This window comes from Mastomys coucha, unplaced genomic scaffold, assembly GCF_008632895.1.
Source record: "Mastomys coucha isolate ucsf_1 unplaced genomic scaffold, UCSF_Mcou_1 pScaffold23, whole genome shotgun sequence".
Classification (NCBI taxonomy): domain Eukaryota; kingdom Metazoa; phylum Chordata; class Mammalia; order Rodentia; family Muridae; genus Mastomys; species Mastomys coucha.
Window position 1 is genome coordinate 61,771,219 of NW_022196906.1, and position 23,504 is coordinate 61,794,722.

General features: G+C 46.2%; 1 protein-coding gene across 4 annotated transcripts in view; it reads right to left on the reverse strand.

The window, feature by feature from the left end:
- Positions 1-384: 384 nt before the first annotated feature.
- The window catches only part of Tln2 (talin 2), a 413,098-nt gene continuing 389,978 nt past the window's right edge, over positions 385-23,504 (reverse strand). For all 4 annotated transcript variants that reach the window (XM_031343921.1, XM_031343919.1, XM_031343920.1 and 1 more), the window contains 5 exons: positions 12,124-12,249; positions 10,286-10,348; positions 10,015-10,197; positions 6,829-6,954; positions 385-4,541 (listed from right to left, as the gene is read on the reverse strand). In XM_031343921.1, the coding sequence (XP_031199781.1) occupies positions 4,413-4,541; positions 6,829-6,954; positions 10,015-10,197; positions 10,286-10,348; positions 12,124-12,249 (627 nt within the window). In that variant the 3' untranslated portion in view covers positions 385-4,412. The remainder of the gene's footprint in view (positions 4,542-6,828; positions 6,955-10,014; positions 10,198-10,285; positions 10,349-12,123; positions 12,250-23,504) is intronic.

Consider the following 23,504-nt stretch of genomic DNA (forward strand, 5'->3'; position numbering starts at 1 on the left):
GTGGGTCTCCACAAGTCAAGTGCCTCAGACACTCTTCTGTGTCCAGGTATTCAGTCTTCTAGGGACATGCAAGGTCAAGGGCTGACCTGTTCAGGAAGCCCGCTTGTTCCAAAGGGAGGAGGAGACCACAGGTTCCTACTTCCTTTATTTTCCTGGGTGGTACCCTGAGGCTGGTCTTACCTCCTCCACCCATACACACACGCGCACACACACACACACACACACACACACACACACACACACACACACACACATCCCTTTGGTTACTGTGAAGATCGATGTGTTTGGCTCAGAGCAGAATTTCTCCCCCATAAGCAAGACACTCTCTTCCGTCTTTTTCATCTCCCCACCGCCCTGCCATGAAACCTTCACACAAGTTCATTCCTTTAAAAGTTTATTTCTGATGAATAAAAAAAATAATTTATGTGATTAGATAAATTAATTTATGTGATTAAACATTCTGACAAGGGCAGAGCTTCCCTTTCTTGTCTTCTGACAGACATGGCTGCAGAGGGGTTCGCATGCTATTGCTTCCTGGTGGGCAGCGAGCTGGGTTGCAGGGAGACCAGATAAAACCTAGCCTGTTTCACAGGAAAGTGTCAGCCCTTCTTCATAGTACTGTGAGAATACTGGAAGGTCCCTCCTCACACTCATTCCCAATGACCATAACCTTAACAGACCAAGTGCAAGCTCACGGCAACAGAGCAGTGGTGTCAGGGGATGATTTGCGGAGGATGCCTTCTCTAGCAGAGGCTGCAGACCCTGTGGGAGGGACTCTGTGGAGAGGTAAGATCTGAGCCACCAGCAAAGCCCCTAAGACCTTTGACTTTTAGGATTCTGAGCACTGTTTCCTTCCAATTCCTTGCAACTTGCTCAATCTTTTAGATGTGTCTGTGCGCTCAGTCAGAGTCCGTTTCTTCTAGGCATCTGAGCAGAGCACACCATCAGTGCTGGGATCTTAAGCTTTACATCCCAAAGGCCCTACCTTACCTGGGAACTACCAAGCTCAGGGAGATGGGGGAACCACCTGCCAGAGGGGAAAGAGGACGTGCGAGGCGCACCTCTTACCGCCTCCACCCCGCTTCCTCCATGAGGTTCTGGATCTGGAGCCACTTAGGAGGTGGGAAAAAATACATGCATTAGGTGGTGGGACATTTTGGCTAAAGTCTGTGTGTTGCTGGGAACAAACCCCAGGGCCTGGCACTTATGAGGCAAACATTTCAACACTAAGTTACACCCATTAGCCTTTAGTTTTCTGAGACAGGATCTTGCTACTCAGCTCAGGCTGGCCTTAAACTTGCGATTCTCCTGCTTTTATCTCCCCAGTGCTGGGATTCTAAATGTTCGCCGTCATACCTCATTATATGGTTGTTAACAATTGATTTCAGCTGTCCGTACTCTCACCAGCGGTAGAGAACTCAGACAACAAGCGGATGAGTATGCTGAGCAGCTTAGAGGGTTTTCTGAACTAAGAGTGAGTGCCAGCAGATCTGTGGTGGCTTAGCCCTGAAAGAGTATGCACGGACTGAAGCCTGGGCAGCTGCCTCTGGAAAACACCAATGTCAACTGGAGGACTGCCTAGGACCTGAGTATCTGCTTATGATGACCTCCAAGACCACCCCCAACTGGCCAGTAGAAGCACTTCCTAGGGCTGTCTGACCAAACATGGCTTTTGCATACTGGTCTAAAGACCTCTGAAAGATAGAAGCAAGGTAAGTGCAATTTCCCAGCCACCACACACATCCTACTTTTGATCATCAAAAAGGGAAATTATGGATAGGAAGATCAGTGTAAAGATTCAACACCCAATGTTGGCCTCCCTCACGGGGCCAGTGGTAGGAGAGAGCACTCAGCTACATTCCTAGCCCCCCTCTCACGGGAAGGGTGAATTCCATGTTCCAGGCCTTGGGCCACTTGGCCTTGAAACTACTCCAAAATACAATTCACTACATCTGCATTCTTTCTCCCTTAGGAGCCAGAAGTCCCCTCAGTGCCTCTGGGGACACTAGCAGCAGCATTGATTAAGTAATGCCCATAGTTCAGCATTTCATCCATTTTATGAGATGAGGAGAGATCCAGCCATCCATAAGGACATTCACACACATGGACACGGCATGGGCTAGCAAGGGACAGGTGAGAAGTAGGCCCACGACCATGGCAGGAGATACCTGGGAACGACCTTCCCACAAAGTTACTAGTGCACAATGATCTAGACAGAAGGGCATACTCCCACTGTCCTGAAACTCCCCTCCCGGCTGGAAAGAGCAGCCCTTTGTCTTTCATTTGTTAGAGGTTTTCTCCTGGATCCACTTCTGTGAAGGTTTTAAACAACCTTGGGGCAGGGACAGACACTCAGGATCTGTCCCTGTCCTGCCCCTGGAATGTCCATCCGGGGGACAGGTGGAAGGAGGGGTGAGGGGCAGCTGCCTGGAAGCATATCCTACAGGAAAGAGGGTGAGGCAGCTGCAGGAGGGCCTCTTGTCCTACTGTGTGAGGTCACTGTCACATCTTGATCATGAACTTTGGGGTCTGGCTTAATAGTTTTGGACAGTATCCAGCAGAGGCATGAAGAGTTACACTCAAAGAGGGCGAGCCAGGGGCTTTGTTTTTCCATGAATGTCAAGGCTCCCAGCACTGAGGCTCTCCAGCAGCCCTGCTCTACTAGATCTGATGCTGGGACAGCCTCACTCCTTCCATGTGTGCCCTGCATTTGCTTTTCATTCACACCACGCTTAGATCCTTCTACCTGTCTGAAAGGAATTTCTTTGTGCAGCATGTATACGTCTCTAAACATCTGGGAAGGTGTCAGAATTTAATTATGTTTTAGAGCTGGGGCACAGGATAGAGTCGGCTCGAGGAGACTCATCTGGCAAGGTTGAAGGTTGACTCACTCTTTTCTTTCTGAGGACCAGAGTACCAGTGTTTCCTCTTTGGTAGAAATCTGGATCTAAGTGGTGAGCCCCACATACAATGTGGTACTGCTATCATATCATTAAGGGGGAGAAAGCCTGCCTTCCGCAGCCATTAGCCTTGAAGACCATATGCCTCTATTATTATTACTTCTCTTTTGGAGGCAGGGTTTCATGTAGCCAAGGCTGCTACCCAGACAAACACTCTACCAACTGGGCTACAGTCTCAGCATGCCCCTGCTAATGTTTCATGAATTCATTAGCATGCTGGTACTTGGTATTAGGCCCCCTCTTCATCCATTATCTTATGTAGAGGCTCAGCTCAAATGTAAACTCAGGGATCGAGAGTGGTCTTTCTAGAAGAGGGTCCTGAGAGGAAAGGCACAAGGGGAAGACATCTGGAGGGCTGACAGTGCGGCACCCGAATGATGTACTGTGAAAACACTTCTGTGACAGCAAGCAACAATGTCACACAGGTCCACAACGACCAGAGGGGATATTTAGATTTTGGGAATATTAAGATACATGGTGGGAAATGCCCTCTTGGGATCAAGGTCAAAGTTCTAAACAAATAACTTTCCTTCTTGAACTTGGACCCTCCTAAGTACATAGAAACTGATATTGGGGCTCAAACATGGGAACCTTCTTCCTAAATGCTACCTGACTCTTCCTCCAGGGGGCGCTGCACTGAGATCCTTCAAGGACAAAGTCTCCATGTGTGTGTCTGCATAAACTGAAACAGCCTTGCAGAGTGAGGAGCCCAGTATTTTATTCCCACCCCTACCCACCTAACCCTGACCACTTTCCAAAACTCTGCCCTTTGGATTACGGAGGGAAAAAAAAATAAAATAACTTCCATTTTTCCGGGCCACAGAATACAAGATGGGTGTAGTTGTAACAAGGAGCTTACACACTGAGGCAAGAAAAGCGTGCAAACAGGGCAGGGGATCGTCTCCCCCATGGGTGAGTCAGTGCTCCACACTTACAAGGACCTCTGTTACTCCAGACCTCGGCGTCCACTCGGGAGTGTTTCTGGCTTTATTAACAGTGCCCAACTCCAGCTCTGTCTTCTCTCCAGAGAGAGAGAATCTGTGTCCATGACACTGATGACTCCTGTGAGCCATTATTAGCATTATTCTTTTCCTAGTGTGATTTCACAAAGAGGCCCTGGAGCAGTCTTGGAGGACAAAGAGTACAGGTGTCTGACAACAAAGTAATACTGACTTTCCATTTTTGGTAACGGTCCGTGAAATGTGTGCCCCCTCTGTCCTGAGATATAGTGAGGCGTGAGGGGAGCTGGAGGAGCTGAGGGTGGGACACTGTACCGTGAGATCATGATCATGCAGCTGATGGTGACGGGACTGAGGACTGAGAGAGAGAGAGAGACTCCGGGTGGAGGGCCAGCATTTCCAGGCAGTTCCTGGCTCTGGGGAACACCGGTATGTCCAGTTCTTGTTGGGGGAGTAGGAGCCACCTCCCGGGGCTCGCCATCATGGGCCGGTCTTAGCCCTCGTCTTCCCTCAGCTCTGTGGGTAGGAATTTGTACTGCTGCTGGCGGATCTGGGCCAGCTTCTTCCTGGCTTCCTCCAACTCTCGCTCTTTCTTCAGCATTTCCTCCTGGGCCGCAATGATCTGGAAGGAAACGAACAGAAGGGATCTGAAGCTCTTGTGGAGGCCTGTCTTCCACAGCCCCTCTGATGGTGGATGCAGAACAACATTCTTTTTTTAAACAAAACAAAACAAAACAAAACATGTATTGATGTATGCTGAGGGTATGTGCATGTGCCTTAGCACACATGTGGAGGTCAGAGGACAATAGGTAGACATCAATTCTCTGTTTTCAACATGTAGGTCCCGGAGATTGACCCAGGTCTCCAGGCCCCGTGCCACATGCCTTTACCATGCAAGCATCTTTACTTGCTGAGCTGTAATACTGGCCCAGGAACAGCATTCTTAGCTCTGGAAACAAGCTTACATCACGGCTTGGTTTTGACACCAATAACTCAGCTGATTAGGGGGGAAAAAGCTGACTTCTGGGTAGGGACTTAGCAGCAAACACCTCTTGTATCCATACCAGGCTTGGTGTTTGCACTTGACTTAGGTTGTCCTATTGCTTTTGTGGCAAGCCTGTGACAGTCCTGTATTTACAAAGAAGGGTCTGAGGCTGAGAGAGATGGGCCATTAAAGTGACTTAGTTGGTAGAAAAGGGTGAAGCTCAGATGTGCAGGAAGGTAAAGCTAGGACCCTCAACTACTAAGTGGCCTTCATATAAAGTTGGCCCTTAGTATCTGATTCCTGGACTCAAGAGTCCTAGTTGGCTAGACCCCAAATCTATGTAGGATCAAGCTTTTGGTATAAAATGGCACAATCTTTCCATATTACCTCTGAATCTTCCTCCCGTATTTATTATTTGTTTAGTGAATATATGCATGTATATATATATATGTATGTGTATATGTGTGTGTGTGTGGCTGCACATATATGTAGAAGCTGGAGGTCAACTTTGACTGTTGCTCTTCAGGGAACCATCCACCTTGTTTCTGGGGACAGTGTCTCTGACCTGGGACTGGGCTGGCTAGCAGGTCCCAGGGGTCTGCTTTCTCTCCTCAGATATGGGATTGCATATATACACACACCACACCTATTTTTTCTTTTAAACATGGGATTTGGGGATCAGACTCAGATCTTCATACTAGCATGGCAAACACTTTACCCTCTGAGCCATCTCTCCAGTTCCCTTTTGCATATTTTGAATCATCTCCAGATGGCTTATAAGACGGAATGTAACGTGAACAGCATGCACACAGTTGCTAAACTGAATTGTTTAAAGAATGACCAGAAAAAAAAAACAGCTTTTCTAAAACATCCAGTATAGTTGCAGTTTTCCCTGAATATTTTCAAGCCACTGTCAGTTGAACCCAAGGATGTGAAACTTGTAGAGAGACACAGAAAACAAATGCACACATTTCATGCTTCTAGGGTCTAAATCTGAGGAATACTAGTTAACTGATACAGTGGGACTGGGTAAGTTTGTGTTCAAGAAAGCCAATCAAGTTCCCTCGAGTGGACCCTTCCAGAATGTCTACTAAGCACACAAATTTATTGACCAAAGTGTGGGGTGCTAGATGCAGCAGTATTTTCCACATTCAATTAATCAGGGACTCTTTTATATGAGACTTCTAAAGGAACAGGTAAATAAAAAACACTTTCTGGTAAAACAAACCAAACCAAAACAACTTGGTCTATAGCTAAAACCTGGTACAGTTTACAAGAGTCCAGGAAGGCATGAGGAACACCACACACACACACACACACACACACACACACACACACACCCACACCCAAAAACCACAGGCCTGGCTCCCTGGCGTTTCCTCTTTACTTCCACACATGAGAACACAATCCTACCTCAGGCAACTCACGTCTTCTCATAACAGTTCCAGGAGGAACGGACAGACAGGGTGGCTATCCCAAAAATATCACTGCTGTACTCTAGGCTGCTCTCTGATCCTTTCTTTATAATAGAATACCTGAATTTTAGCTAGGAACATAACTATCCAGAAAAGAAACTCATATTTTCCATCTTGCACGGTGACTACACCAATGGTCTGGGAGAGGAAGTGAGGTTTGTAAATCCCAGCCCTTGCTTCTTCCCCTCTTCCTGACAGATGGGACACTGAAGTTGGTAATTAAGCCATCTCAGACTCAGTTGCCAGGGGCAACATTTAGGGAGGGAGAATAAGGTGCAGGCCAGGTCTCAAACATGGCAGAAACATCACCCCTTCTCTCACAGCTTACAGACAGTTACATTCAGAAGAGATGGACTTGCATCCTGTTTAAGGCCCTGCTTTGTTGAACATCTGCTGTAATGTAAGACTTATCTTGGCAGGTGCACACGACTGTGGGTTTGGCCACTCACCTGAGCAATGCCTCCCACAAACTTGGTTTTCACAACAACATCATCATCATCAGCTTTGCCAAATGCTGCCTTCTGGGCTGCACGGACAAGATTGTCTGAGGCTCTTTTCACAGCATTTCCAGCCGCCTGGAGAGAGGAAGACATGAGCAACATCATTAGCAAGAGAGCATGAGTCTGGCAAGAACAGACATGATGTTTATGAGACCAAGTTATAACACAGAAGTTATCTGGAGCTAGCAAGACACGCCAGCTCCTCCAACACTGACACCTAAGTACAGTTCTTTCAGTGATGAATCAAGATATATAGTTCCTGGCTCCAAAAAAATGCCTTTTTTTTAAAAAATGTTTTTATGTGTGCTGTAGGTGTGTAGATATGGAGGCCAAAGAACACATGCCACCTACTTCCTTTGAGACAGAGTCTCTCAGTGGTCTGAAGTTCATCAGTTAGGTTAAACTGGCTAGGTGGTGAGCCCCGGGGTTGCTCTCATCTTTGCCTTCCCAGCGTTTGGACCACAAACATCGGACCCCATGCTCAGCTTTCTTATGTGGGCTCTGGGATCTAGCTCAGGCCCTCATGCTTACAGAGTGAGTGCTTACTGACTCTTTACTCTCTCTGGCTTGAGCACATGCTTTTAAGGGGGAATTGAAGGTCATGCAAATAAGCAGCACTTGCTTGTAGCGGAAGTAGACCTGGGCTGCCTTTGTCCGGAAAGCCACTGCCCCTTGGTCCTAATGGAACCTGTTTGAGATTATGGCTCAGGTTTCATGATTCTTTTCTGCATGTCATAGCCCTGGCTCACATTCTCTCTGTCAGTGTTTGTGAGTGCTCTGTGCTGATTTTTTTTTTACAGCCTTTCCCATGCCTGGGTCTTTCTAGCACCTTGAGGGCAGGGGCATAATTAAACTCTCTGTACCTGCAGCACCTGGTACAGAGGCTGCTCAGAGCTGGGACTCACTGAAGGTCTCCTGAGGGAGTGGAGGGCTATGAGACACGCCAGGGAGCACCTACTCTTATGTTGGGGGTTTAAGAGCCTTGTAAGGAATGAGACTTGATGGATAGAATGTAAGGTACAGCCAGGCTTGTGCTTTATGAACAAAGAAGAAGAGATTTGTGGATATCTCATAGACTCTTGTCAATGAAGTCTCTGTCTCAGGCTTTTATCCATTCTAGTTTACTCGTGTGTGTGTGTGTGTGTGTGTGTGTGTGTGTGTGTGTGTATGTTTGTGTATACTGTAAATGTGCACATGCATGGAGGTCAGAAGTTGGCAGCCCAGTGAGCCCTAGGGGATCTTTCTATTTCTGCCTCCCTCCCACTGGGACTGGCTTTTATGTAGGTGCTGGGGTCAAACTCAGATCCTTATGCTTATACATGCAAGCATTTCACCCATTGAGCCATCTACTCAGCCCTTGGTTTACTCATAAACCAAGGGAGTGTCGGGGCCCTAGGGAACTGCATTCTGCAAGCTGAGATTTTGAATTATCTTTCAGTGGTGATTAAAGTTTCATTAAATTTCCAATGTTGCCCATTTCTCTCAGAGTCAAGAGTTTATGTTGAAGAGATAACCATGACTTGGAACTTCTGATCTTCCAGCTTCCACCTCTCAAGTACTGGTCTCATGGGCTTATACTACCAACCCTGTTTTATGTGGTACTAGGGATTAAACCCAACGTTGAATGTGTGCTAGGCAAGCAATCTACCAGACAGCCAAACCTAGCCCTGGAACCCAGATTTCTCTTAACCAAAGTGCTTTTCTTAGAGTGTCTCCCATATGTAGAAGGAGTCCCACATCCAAGAGAAAATACGGATTTTTTTTTTTTTTTTTTGAGACAGGGTTTCTCTGTATAGCCCTGGCTGTCCTGGAACTCATTCTGTAGACCAGGCTGGCCTTGAACTCAGAAATCCACCTGCCTCTGCCTCCCAAGTGCTGGGATTAAAGGCATATGCCACCACTGCCCGGCAGAAAATAAGGATTTTAAGACATGACACTTCTGAGTTTCTAAGAATCACCTGGACTTTCTGCCCTTTATGATTTTACTCATGATGCACACATCAGACACTTCTAAGCAATACAAATGATCTATATAATAACACTTAGCATACTAAAGTTCTAGAAAACTGGAAACAAATAAAATGTCTGAAGCATGGGGGGAGCTGGCATAGTCAGCTGACGTGAAACCATGCAATCACTGAAAACGAGACTCATGAGGAATGGTGCCTCCGCCTCACGGAAAAACTGCATGGTACGGAATGTGACAGGAAGGCAGATGCATCTCGCTATGACCACAACCAGACGCAAGCATCGCACGTAGATGATGAGAGGAACAGAAGACAAACATCTGATGTGCAGTGCTCTTCCCATTTCAAATCACTCCTTTATTGTGTTTAAAACAGTTAAGTTCCGTGTATGTGTGTGTGTGTGTGTGTGTGTGTGTGTAAGCCCCCACGACATGTGGAGGTCAGAAAACACCTTATGGGAGTCAGCTGTCTCCTTCTACCATGGAGATTCTACAGATCTAACTCAGGTCATCAGGCTTGGCAGCAAGCACCTTTACTCACGGAGCCATCTTTACAGCTCCCAAAGAGTTTTGTAATTAAAACAATCAGGCCAATATATATGCATGGGGAAGGACTTGATTGTTATATACATACTTTCTGGGTTCTGGGAAGGAGACCTTAGCAACTTTCTTAAAATCCCCTCTGTGCTCTCTCCCCCTGCTGGAGCCAATCCTAAGGACCTCCTCTGAATCAGGTGTCATGATGAAGATGGATTACCTGAGATGCTCACAGCCAAGACACAGAAAAACAGAGGCAGAAGTGCCATGTGACAGGAGTCATAAGAGTGGCCAGGCCAGGGGCTCTGGCAGGACAGAGGAGGGAGTCAGGAAGAGTTTCAGTCACAGAGGACGAACAGAAGTTTGCTGGATTGGGCTGGTGGGAGGCCAGACCATTCCAGGTGAGTGATGGCTACAGGCACCAGCCCAGACGGCCCAGGTGCTATGTGGATGTGGTGGGCAGTGGTCGTGAGATGCACGGATGCAGACGGCAGAGGATGAGGCTGGAGAGCGAGACAGAGCTGGCTGATGGAAAGCCTGGTGGGTCATGCCAAGGAAGTGAGACGGTCCCCTTTGGCGACACTTACCCGCTCCAACAGGAGTATTTTCCCACCAGCATCAGTGACCATTACCTGTAGCCGCTTCATGGCCTCTGAATCCTGGTCGGCCTTCACCTTGCAGGCCACCAGCAGCTGAGCGGTTGAAGCTGCGACCTGCTTGGCGGATGAGATGAGCTTTTCCTCACTGGCATGTCCCTGGACAGAGGCATTAGCTGCCTCACAGAGACTGCTGGTTGCTGCCGCCACCATCCGGGCCTGAGGACAGTCAACAGAGAAGTGACCCAAGGCCCAAACCTCCCTCGAGGCTATTCACAAAACAAACGAAGAGGAAATGGTGACTCACGGCAGAGATCAGCCCCTGGGACCACTGTCCATCATCGGCAGCGTTGGCAGGGATGGAGCCCACCTGGGGAACAGAGGAGGGAAGTTGGTAATGAGCAAGGTGAGCTGCAGCCACCCCAGATCCTCCTGTGTCCTGAAACTAGCCATACAGCATTGTCTGGTCACCTTAACCAATAACACTGACCTTGGAATGGTCTGATCATCCCTTTTACAGGATCCCAGCCATAGATCTATTGGGTCAGTACCTGATGGCTGGCATTAATTGGCCCCATATACTCAAAGGACAATGTTCCAAATGGCATTTCTGGGAAATGATGGTCTGGCCTATCTCTGATGCTGAATTCCTCTATTGACCTTTCCTTTGTTATAAACACCAAGGTTTCCTCCTTCAAGGGTCAAGGGCATTTAAATCTTCCCTGTTCCCACCTTGAAAGCCATGGGGTGGGATTCTGGCAGAAGATATGTAAAATATCTCCCTCTCTGCAAATAAGGGCAGACCATGTCTTAAAGAAATACATTTTCTCTGCAGAGGGGACAAAGGGGCTTGAAGGAAGAATCGTCTCTGCACCTGCTTAGAAACCACAACAAATGAGGTTTTCTTTTTGGTCCAGATCTAGAAGGTATTGCTGCAGGAAAGAAATGAGTACATCAATCTGAAAACAAGACTGGGGATCCATCAACAATTACAGATACCTCCTGAGTGTCAGGCAAACCCCAGAAACTCTCATATAATCCTACAGCTCCCCCAAGATCATCCGAACTTCCTTTCTCAAATTTTAAATGCCTGTACAAAGCAAGTCTCATGGAGGCCAGGAAACCTACCACATTCAAGGTAGATTCTCTGGTCTATAGCAATCTGTTTAGCATACGGATCTTTTACTATGGCTGAAGGAAGCTAAATGCTTCAGTGATCTGTCTTTGTCTCTATAGGCTGTCCAGCCAACAAGAACTTAATGGAAGGGCATGGTAAGTTGAGCATGAGGCAGGACCTACAGAGATTCAGTGAGAAGGCCAGTAGTCAGCCCTCATGCTTGGGTGGGAAGATGTATATCCAATGATCTTGAGTGACATACTGCATGATGGCTTAGAAAGAAGAGCAAGCATGTAACTTAGACTAAGTGGCATAAAACTTCTTGGTAGAAGTTGAACCGCCACTGGTCAAGCTTCTTGTCTGTTCTCTCAAAGCGACCCAACTCTTTGCATACAAACAGAAAAGGCTTCACAACACACATACACACACACACACACACAACTGAATCCGCCTCAGGTTGACAACTCTACAGGTTTCTGGAGTGCCTTTGTATTTGGGAAGCTCTCAGCAAGATCCAGTCTGGATAGACAGACTGGCCCCATGTATCGAACAACAGGACAAACGACATCTACATCTTTTAAATACTGAAAAGCTTTTACACAGGTGGACTGAGTTAATAATGATGAAGTTGACCGAGGGGATCTCAGATTTAAGTCTAGATGGCTCAGCAAGGCACAACTGGCAAGCCAACCAGCATTTACCCAGTGGTCCTAAAACCAAGTGGAGGCATTTGGAGCAGGGAAGTGGGATTACAGAGCCCCTGAACTGTGGCACATACCAGGAAATGCTGACAGTTTAGACAGCCTAATGCACAGTGGGACTCTAAGTGTCTCTTTCAGGCCCTGCTCTCTGCCTGGCATGGGATGGTTTCCTTAACGAGAAGCAGATGAGAGGCCTAGAAGCTGAAGCTTTCGCTCAGCGGATGGAATTTAAGCCCTACAACAGGATCCCAATATGCATTTTTTTTCTCAAGCCAAACATTTCTCCTCCATGGATGCTCTGCGGCTTAGGTAGCCATGGTAACCCACCTTGCCTTGGGCCACCAGCTCCCTCTGGGCTGCAGAGGCCGATTTGACCAGGGCACTTGTGGCAGCAGCGATGGATTTAGCAGCTTCTAAGATCTGTTCTTCAAAATCCAGGGTCTCATCTGCTTGCTATAACGAAAAGAAAGCCAAGTCATATGCGATGTACAGCCACACGGGGCTCTTTCTGCCAAGCTACTTACTGCTTGATCACCTGGCTCTTCGGGCACCTATTGGTTTTTGTTGACAAGCCACACCCAGGGTTGAGAGGCCTCTCCATCTGCAGCCTCCCCTCCCTCTCCACTAGAAAGTAAAAGCTATTAGTGGTGACATTCTACACACGTTTTAAATCTGAAGAGTCTGAGACAAAGTACTTTTCCAAACCACAGTCTTTAAAATTCACTGTGAGTGAGACACTCTGAAGGCTCCAGAAATATTAATAGTGCAACTCAAAGCAATCAGCTATCAAAGCAAAAAAGAATGGATGGTGACATTATTTGGCCAGAATGTCAAGTTCAAAAATGGGCTAGAACATAAAGGAAGATGGGTATTAGTTCTAAAAAGCCTAGGTTTTGCTTGGGCAGAAAACAAAAGTAACTCAGGATAGTTCTGTTGTTGAGTTGTATGTCAATCACTACGGTACCTGGTACTGGAAGAGAAAATAAAGTGGAGCTTTGAGGTGGTGCTAGTTCAGTTACCCCAACACCCAAGCCGGGCTCTGCCTCAGGAAGAGCCCTGAACACCCTTGTGCAGATGTCAAGCACCAGAGGCAGATGGTAATCCACCTCCACCACCACCACCACATCCCCTGGTTCCAAACCCACCAGGAAGCTGGGAAGGAACTCTGGGGGAAACCAGGCAGGTATAAAGATAGTGGTCCCAGGATGGGTAGGACAGAGCACACAGTGGCCAAACAGGAACTCCTGAGGTCTACTGGGTTTAACGTTCTGTGTGTCCCAGGTCAATTTAGTTTGATTATCCATAGCCAGGAGAAGATGTTAGGCATTAGGAGGTCGGGTACAGTTTCTCTCTGTATGTATACTAAAATGAGAGTCAAATTCGCTCCATAAATAATCTTTTTTTAATTAGATATTTTCTTTATTTACATTTCAAATGTTCTCCCCTTTCCTGTTTCCCCTCCGAAATACCCCCTAAATCCCTCCCCACTCCCCCTGCTCACCAACCCACCCTCTCCCACTTCCTGGCCCTGGCATTCCCTACACTGGGGCACAGAGCCTCCATAAATAATCTTATGTGTACAATTCAGAGGCATTAAGTATGTTCACATGTTGAGTAACATGGCCAATCATTTTACTCCATATTCTGTGTTCATGCTCTCTTACGCACAATCAATTTACTGAAATTATCTTTTCGTATTTTTTACACTGAGAAGACCTAGGTTTAGCGAGGTGACTGAGCATAGGCAGCTATATACCAACCACAGGATACCCCCAAGTGTAAGAGGCATCAAGGCAGCACAGCTTCAAGGTCAAACACGGAGGGCCTAAGGTCATGTGGCAGCATGAGGAATCTGAACCACAATCTAAACCCACATCTTTCTGAATTTAAAATTATGCAGATAAGGTTACCCCAAGGGCACCATGGGAAAATGACTTTGTAGCAGATATTCACAATCAGCCTACAAAATGGGCTGTTTGAAACTTTAGTCAGGACGAATACAGCAATTCCTTAGGTCCCTAACCCCACCTTTTCCTCTTCGTGTGTTTTGTGTAAGCCAGCAAACAGCCTTGGGTGTCACATTTTGGTAGTGGCCCCACTTCACTTTGTTTGAGCCAGGCTCTCTCTCTGACCTGGGGCTTGTCAGTTTGGCTGAGCTGGCCAGCAAGTACCAAGAATTGTCTTGTCTCTACTTCACCAGTGCTAGGATTACAACTACGTACCACTATACCCAGCTTTTTTTTTTTTAAATGTGGGATCTGGGAATCGAATTATGGCCCTCATGCTTGCACAGTTCCCTTGACCCCTACAACCCTATTCTTAACAACTGTATCTTGAGCCTTGAAAAAATTATAATTTTTTTTTTGCAACTTATACTATCAAAATAAGGACTGGGTGCACTAGAAGTGGGGGCAAAGGAGGGTAGCATGCTCTAAGTTCCCAGAGAGAACTGGAACATATTTCTTATTTCTGACAACAGTCTTGCTCAAAGGGTATTCAGGATAGAAAGGGGCTCAGCTCCACAGGCTCATTCTGGGTTAGAAGAGGCTGGGACTTGTTTACTGAAACATAAAAATGACCTATTATATAAGACACCGGCATAAAATGTACTTGTATGCATAGGCCCCAAATGCGTGTCATCACGTTTATATAGAGACATAGAAATACACATGAATGTATATGTTGTATATACTCATTTGATGACCTGGAGATTAAGAGGTTTTTCTGGAAATTCCTTCTGCAAAAGAAAGTGAAGCATATAACAGATTAAGCCATCGGGGGACTCACCAAAGGGGCAATTTCCTCATTTTGCTGATGAGGCAATGAAAGCCTGTGATAGCTCCCCATGTTACCCAGACTCTCGCTCTGAGTGGCCTCAGTTACAGCAGCAGAACGCCCATCACCAGATTCTGATTAAAGCCTCATGAAAATGGAGTTTCCTTCCAATTCACTGCCAAGCCTTTGCCTACAGGGGGGATCTTTGTCACTATTGATCAGAGGCCCTCTTCTCCATTTTCTGTAGCTTTTGATTTTAATCTTTACATTTTTCTAAAAACACACACTTAAACATCTAACTTGGAAGTATTTTTGGCACCCATAGATTTTTCTACAATGGCAACCATTTTGATGTTTTACTTTCCTGACTTTTCTTTCCATCCCATCCCTGGATTTGAAATAAGACAGAGTACACAGTCTTATCTTCAGGAGCTCCCACTCGGTTATAAAGTGGTCCCCCAACTCCCAAAGGCAGCTGCTCACATGCCCTGGCATGGGTCGCTATCTCCCTCTGAGCCAAGGTTATCACTGGGAGAAAGCACCCACTGTAACTCCATAAACCAGCCACCCTCTAGCTGCATGGACATGGGATCTCCTGCAGTGGGAAGACCTGCTGAAGATGTAGTACTGGGCTGTGGTTTCCCTACCAGCTCTGGTGCCTACCAGCTGGCAGGACGAAGACTTGAAGTAGGGATGGTAGGACAGTAAAAAGGGGCCATGAGGTAAAGAGAGAAGAAAGGCTTATTCTCTGAAGGACTATCCCAGGCGGAGGTAGAGGTGTAGAGCAATAGCCAAGGATCACCAGTCCGGAATCTGCAGGGCAGGCACCATGATTCCTCAGGTCTGCTTCCCTCGCACAAAGCTCTCATTCCTATCTTCTCTCCAGGGAGACTGAGTCTTCACTTTCCTATTTAATTGAGCCCTTTTGCTGACCTGAGCCAGTCAAACTTGCCTCCAGATTCAGAAAACTGCGGACTCTGATATGCTTAATCCTGAGTTATTTTTCCCAACAGCTGGGTCCTAAACATGCCCTTAAAGAGCATGACTGGGGTTGGTGAGATCAGTAACAGCTTGCTGCCAAGCCTGGTGACCTGAGTTTGATCCCTGGAACCCATATGATGGAAGAGGAACCAACTCCTTAAAGTTGCGGTACACCTCTAACCCCCAGAACTGACCAAATAAATTTAATCTAGAAAAAAGGAACATGAATAGGCTCATGCATATGGCCTTGAGAAGCCACAGGCTCACCAAATAGTCCTGCAGGCTCACGAATAGACCTATCGGATGCACATCGTGCCTCAGTAGGTCTGGGTGAGGTTTTGGGAATTTTTGTTTCTAAGAGAGATGGTTAGGAGCCACTCTGTAGAAAACATAAGCCAGTTAACTTCATGCCACTCATCCTGTGATCTGCTTGAGGCTTTATTCAGCTTGGGTTTCCTTTATATAAAACCAGGCAGAAGAGCACATGTGATAAATGTCAATTAAATGACTCAATATCCTATTTTAAAAGAAGGCTTGCAAGTTTTAGAGTTCAGCCAGAAACCAATAATAGAAGTGAGAGCTAGGAGTAATAGCTCAGTTAGCAGAGGGCTTGTCTAGCATATATAAGACCCTAGATGTGATCCTCAGCACGGCATAAACAGATGTGGTGGTATGGTATACGCTTCTAATCCTGGCATGCAGGAGGAACAGAAGTTCAAGGCCATCCTCAGCTATAAGAGAATTAGAGGCCAGTCTGGGTTGCATGAGACCTGTTTCTGACATTTAGTTATATGCACACAGACATCTGTAAACATGGGCATTTTTATCAAAGGCACTTACTTAAATTGGTTCTGTGAAGATGGTTAGCAGATATAGAAAGTACCACCTAATGAAGCTGGTCACTGATTCTCTCATTCTTGGGTGCCATGTCCCTTTCTCTCGTATCCTCTAGTGGAAAGGCCACTGGCTGGGTCATGACCAGGTCCTAGCCCTGTCTTTTTCTGGGTAGTCTGCCTGTTTGCAGCTGAAGATGGGGTTGTCCTCACCTGGGCCGTTTGACAGCTTCAAGAGAGGTCTGAATAAGCTGTGGTGGCATTTTCCTCTTGCTGGCTATCTGCAGGGACCACCATCTAAGGTCAGAGAACTGCCACGCAACATTCAACTTGGAGTTGGTTTCTTGCCAGATCACATCTAATGCTCAGGAGTAAACCTGAGACCTCTGAGTCTGTTCAGATACATCTTGAATTTCAGAAGCTCCTGTCTCATTGGGTGAGGAGAGGGGGAATCACGTGGAAAGAGGAGTACCTTTTTTTTTTTTTTTTTTGCAGTGTCTCATTCATTCCAGTGGGCAGGATGCTGGAAGTATCCTTCTATGTAGAACATGACCAGCTCACAGGAGACACTCAAGAATGAGTAACAACTGCGTACCCTGTCATTTCTACTCACCCCTGCCCCTTATACTGGGGACTGAATCCAAAGTCTTGCACACATGAGGCAAACTCTACCACTGAGCTACATTTCCACATTCCTCATATTTTACAAATTGCTTTTTTGGGGTTCTTTACACAAAGCAAGTCTCTTTGGACGTTTGTATCCCATGTTACACGCAAAGGACAAAGCAAGCGTCAAGGGACGCGTGATGTAGACAGGCACTGGCCCAGGCTGTGGACAACTCGGACACTGTAACTGTTCCATACTGCCTAGCACATCACTTCCAGGTCTGCACCACCCTTCCCTCGGTAGCAGCTCATCAATTTTCTTTGGTCTCCATTTTATATTAAAATTTTCTAAGATGTTTACTGAAATAAGCAGGAAGTGCATTCTCCTTTCCACCGTCAGGAGTCCTGCCTCCTTCCTGCTGTCTTTAGTGACCTGCCCACATTCCTTGATGTCTCTGGGCAAGTGTGGGCAGGGAGAGCATTTGGCTCCATAGTCCTTCTTCTCACCCACTTTGTGAATTATGTTCCTGAGACCCTTTACCCAGGAATAGCCCCGACCTCTGCCTCAGTCTTAGAAAGTGTCTGTAAGAGACTCATCTCCCACCCCTCTGCCTCCCTCCTCTGTTCCCCCCAGCCCCTGATTTTTCTTCAGACAGAATCTTAACTTATCTCAGCCTGGCCTCTAATTATGTATGTAGAACATGGCTTTAGACTTCTGATCCTCTTGTCTCTTGGATTAGAGGCATGACTACCATGCCGGGTATATAGGTGCTGTTGACTAAACCCAGGACCTCGTGTATGTTAGGCAAGTACTCTATCAAGTGAGCTATATCTCCAGTCCATGCAGACTAGACTTTTAAAAAATTATTATTACTGTGTATGTGTACATGTGTGTGGTACACATGTGGAGGTTAGAGGCCAGCTTTCTCTCCTTCCACTGTGGGATGCGGGGATTGAATTCAACTTGTTAGACTTGCATGGGAAACACTTTTACCCACTGAGCCACCTCACCAGCCCAGACAAGACTTTCTGAGAGCTTAAAAGTACCATGACCCTTCTCCATGCAAGCAACTACATGTGCCAAAGAGCTACTCAAGCCATTTATCACCCTTCCACCATTTTGTATCTTGCCTTCTGTGTTAGTCTTACAGAAGGCCATTACTAAAACAAGGTCACATCAAGTCAGAAGTTCAGTGGATTTTTTTTTAAAGTGTAAATGTGTTATATATAATTTAAATGTCCTCGAGGGAAAAAAGGAGGCCAATAGGACTCCCACAGCACGCCAGAGGTCTTTTCCTGACAGTTGGATGCCTGAGTGGAACAGGCGGCCATGTTTTTCCTTTCCTGTGCTGAATCTGGCAGTTACTGGCATGTGAGCTCCAAGCCGGTAGCTTAGCCAGGCAGAAAGCATCATGTTTGCTCTCCCACTTCACAGAACACCTGTCTGCCTTCTCCTACCCAGCATATGAATCAGCCACATGGGAATGCCAGACAACAGCAGAGTTCCCTCCCCACCCCAAATCTTACCACTTCCAGTAAGCATCTTCATCTGAAAGACCTTTCAGAGCTATGCTTAAAAAAACTGTAACTTCTTCCTACCCCTTTCATAAGGTCATCTGCCATTTCAGTTAAACAAATGTGAGCGGACCCAAGACCAAGACCCTTGAGCTGTGCAAACATGCTAATATTGTTTGCGCTTAAAACCCACTCACTCAGCCCAGCACCTGCAGACATACACAGCACACTCGACACTGGGAAAGGACTCGAGGACTCCACTGCTGAATGCCCTCCTCCTGAACTTCTGTCTGCCACCCATTACGATTCGTTCACCTATGGTGGTTTCTAGGTACTTCCAAGGTCCCTTTCTGACAACTCCAGTTAGATTACTCTCCTGCCCCTGTAAGGTGAGAGGTCTTGCTCATCCATAGTGAGGAGTGTCATTAAGAGTTTTTTCCTCCTAAGGCAAAATGAACAATGGCTGGGAGCATAGCCATGCTATTTCCAGAAAAAGTACTTATAAAGTCTCTGGGCTAGAGAGCTCAGAGTGAACTCACATACAGTTCACAGATTCATTTATGAGAAGAAGTCAAAGCAGCTGGAGGAGGCTGATATATACCCGAAAGAATGCTTTCTGGGTCGTAGCCCAACTTCTGCGGCAGCCAATTAGAGTATGTGTTTACTTTCTGACTGCTGGGTTCTTCTAAATATTATCAACCTCTGTGCAGAAGTTCACCTACAACAGAACACTCAACAGACAGAGCATAGTTCAGATCATAGTCTCTTCATCAGACATATTGGTCCAAATTAAGGTTTGCATAAAGCCCAGTGACTCACCATCCATAAAGTGAGCACAGTCACCATGGTTTATGTTTGTTACCAGAAGTGGAAAGTTATAGATAAGAAGTGTATGGATTTTTTTTTTGCATTGAAAACTTGAGTATAAAATTTAATTTGTGAGAGTGTGTTGAAAGTTGTCAGGAAGAAATGTCTAGATCAATGTGTTTGCAAGCTACAATCCTAACCTCTGTCTTATATCAAAGACATGGGTTGGAATCTTCTACTTTTCCCACTGAATACTTTTCTTAAGGATTCCTAACTGCATACAACTAAGCTATAGAAAATATCTTAAGTCCTCAGGAACCATAACGTCTTCCCACAACAAACAGAAATGTAGTAGTAGCATTGATAATAGTTTGTTGTGGTTTGGAACAAAACGTTCCCACCCATAATGAGTTCGTGTGTTTGAACATTTGGTCTTCAGCTGGCAGTGCCATTTGGCTCTGGAAGCTTTAGGAGGTGAAGCCTCGTTGGAGGACATACTGGCCTTAGAGGTTTTATGGCCTGTATCCATTTGCTGACCTATCTCTCCACTTCCTGACTGCCAGGTCTCCCCCACCATGATGGCCTGGCCCCTGCTAAACTAAGCCAAAACACACCCTTCTGCCTTAAGTTGCTTTTGATTGGGGCATTCTGTCACAGCAACAGAAAAGAAAATAAGACACAAGTCTTAAAGGCTACAGGAAGAAATAGAAAAAAAGACATAACAACCTATGCACTCTGTCATCTGAACCTATTTGTGATTTTTAATAGATTCTTTCCTGTTGCCTTCTAAACTTTGTTAGGACCCCCGGAGACAGGGCAAGACACTGTAGGAATATGCTTGATATATAGTTGGATTAAATAACAACCTAATATATCAAACATATCACACAGAGGCCTGCAGAAAAGGCATCCAGGTTTGACTGAGCTTGAGAACAGTTACAGTGTTGAAGGATACTGCTGCAGGAGTCAGTCACCTCCGCAGTATCAGGAGCACAGGCAAGCAAGTGTCTGTAGGTGTGGAAAGGGTGCCATTAGCAACAATGCTGGCACACCCTCTGAGCCCTGGCTCCTTTCCCCAAATGAAAGGGGAGTCTGTGGATCTGTCTGCCACTTACGTCTGAGAGATTAAAGGTAAAGGGAGATGCTTCCCTGGTCAGGGCCCAAGGGTGGAACTACAGCAGAACCATCTTCAGATGCCACAGACTAGTCTCTTTTTAAAACAGGTAACCTGAGAACCAGGCAATCAAAGCAGCTAGAAGTCTTCACCCTCCCCACACTAGTCCTCAAAGCAGCACGGTGCTCTCCCTGGATGGAGGATGTCCTCATTCGTGTGGGGTGGGGTGGGGTGGCCACAGTTACGATGGCAGGAATGCAGGAGCAGCTGCCCTTTATGGCACCCTGAGGACTTTTGTCTTTAAGGTTACAGGAGAGGAGGGAGAAGAGTAACCTCAAATATTGGTTGGTTTTGCTGTTTCAGTAATTTTTTTTTTTTAAGCTGAGGAAAAAGTTCTTTTGTAATGGTAAGGAGGATATTATACATTGCGCAACACGTTTCCCACAGTGGATGGCCCTCCTTGCAAACCCCAAACTGCATGCTTTGGGATGATAAGATCCTTTGAGACTCTTTCATGGGTGATGCCTAATCGTGTAAGTGTAAGGGGTCCTCAAAGGCCTCCTCCGGCAACCATCCCTCATTTTCAATGTGTGTGGTTTTCAAACATTGTTTTCCAGAACTGTAAAACACAGAGCCTGCCATTCCCTGATCCCATTTCAACTCTTAGATGCTCTCTGCCTAGCTCCATTAGTTCCAAGCTTTGTTACATGTAGCAGTAACCATGGATGCCTATGCGTTATCATTTCTCCCCCTTTAACTCACTCCGTGAGCATCTTCACGCCGTGCAGTCCGGCAACCATTACTCTTCATCACTGTGACAGCCCAGTCATCTCCCTTCAAGAAGACCCAACTTCTTACTGCTACCAACCAAGCTTCTAGAACATCCCTCTCACACAGGTCTGGGATTTTTTTTTTTTTCCCCTTAGGAAAGTCTAACAGCAGAAGACACTCTAAAGTGCAATATGGTCCTGAGGGACTAGAACCATTTTCTCTGCCAATGGGGGCAGAGAGGGAGTGCAATGTACAGAAGCTGCCACCCCCAGCTCTGTGTTCCCTCCCCACTCAATCACACGGTCTGACGGTGGTGAGGTCAAGGACCAGATAAAGTAGTTAGGAGGCTGGTCTGGACCATGCCTTGTATTTACTGTGGCCCCATCAACCGCCCTCCTACCCTACTAGGGATCCATGAAAGACCTTATCTTTCACACATGTTCCAAAGATGAAAGATGAAGGTGTCAGAAAGCATACGTCTGGTCACACTGACGGCGACAGAGGTGATGGTGTTATCATTTACTAGTCAGGCACCATGTTCCTACCTTATCGACCTATGTTTTAACAACAATCCTACAGGATGAAGGAGATCAAGGTAAGTCTGTTTTCCGAATCAAGAATGTTGACACAAATGAGCAACCAGACAGAGAAAAACAGACAAGAGCTCAGGAGGACCCTAGAGAAGGATGGGGTGGGGGATAGGGGATTCTGGAAGGCGGTGGAGTGTGGGCGTTAAATAAGCAGCAGACCCATTCACAGATGGCAGGTGCCACCTGACCAACACGGAGCCGTCCCCTGTGAAAGGTCCTCTTGGGATAGACTAGGCACGTGTAAGGCATGAAGATTGAGCTGCAAATCTTCGTCTTAAGACTCAGCTTTAAAGCATACTTCTCAAGTTCTGTTAACCTGACTTGCAAAGCAGAAACAAAAACCGAACCTGAAAATGCAGTTGTCCCTGACTGACTCTCAGATCTTAATTAAACCAACAGCATCAGATGATCCAAGAGCCCCAGGGCACCAGGAGTGAAACTCCAGCAAACACAAAAGTCAGAGGTCAAAAATCTCAAATTACGTCTTGATGAGGAAAATCTGAAATGTGTCTGCGATGGAGGCCAAAGCTTAGGAGATAGGTCCCAAGCTTTGAAGGCTTTAAGGAGTCTCCAGCCTTAACACACTCATTAGCCTCCTGTCTACTGCATACATCTTCCTCCTGAACAGGGCTTTGGCACCGGTTGGTGTATTTCTGCCCTCAGACGCCATATTTCAGTCTGACAGATAAATAGATAGATAAAATAAAAAGGGTAGAAATTTAGGTAGTCCTAAACTGGGTGTCCAGCTTTTGGGGGAGAGGGGATGCAAATAGCCAGATTTCCTTTCCTAATGTATGTGGGTCTCTGGAAAGTGAACTACAGATGCTCATAAAGACTCGCTCATATAGGAAGAAAATGAAGCCTCCTTATTTTCTTCCTTAAGATGGCTGAAGTGTGGGGTGGGAACTGCAGCTGCTTACTAAGCCTGAGCCTGACCCTGGAGACTGGCCAGCAACTATTGCCCCATAGGAAAGAATCTCTTTTCTTGGCTACTTCTTTTACAAAAAATACACTAGCCAGCCATGGTCTCCTAAACATACTGAAACAATCTAGTGCTGGATTTCTCTTTGAGATGTGCATTATTCTCTATTTGTGTGTGTGTCATTGCACAGGTGGAAGCCAGAGGTCCAAGCCAAGTATTTCCCTCAATTGCTTCTCTACTATATTTCAATATATATATTTAGATTTATTTTTAACTATGTGTGCATATGGGTGTGTGTCTGTATGGGCATGTGCATATGAGTAGAGTATCCGTGGAGTCAGAGAGAAAGTGGGATTCCTTTGAAGATGGCATTTACAGATGGTTGTGAACCAGCTGTTGTGGGTGCTAGGAATTGAACTTGGGTCCTCTAGAATGGCAAAAGCAAGTGCTCTTAACTGAGCCATCTTTCTACCCAGTCCAAGTACCGTATTGTTTGTGTGTGTGTGTGTGTGATTTCCTCAGAGCTGGAATTACAGGCACACATCACCATGTGTGCTTTCCATGTGGGTGCTGGGAAATCCACACTTGGGTCCTCGTGCTTTCCCCAGTAAGCACTTTACTGACTGAGCCATTTGTCTGTTGTTTTTAAGAAAACAAGATACTCAGTATTGTTATATCTGTATCAAAGGTGCACCAGAAACCGGTGAACTGAAGGCTGTCAATCTCCTATCTACTACCAGGAGCTCTTGACAGAAGACATCCACAGCCTGCTTTACATGGTGGAATTACACGTG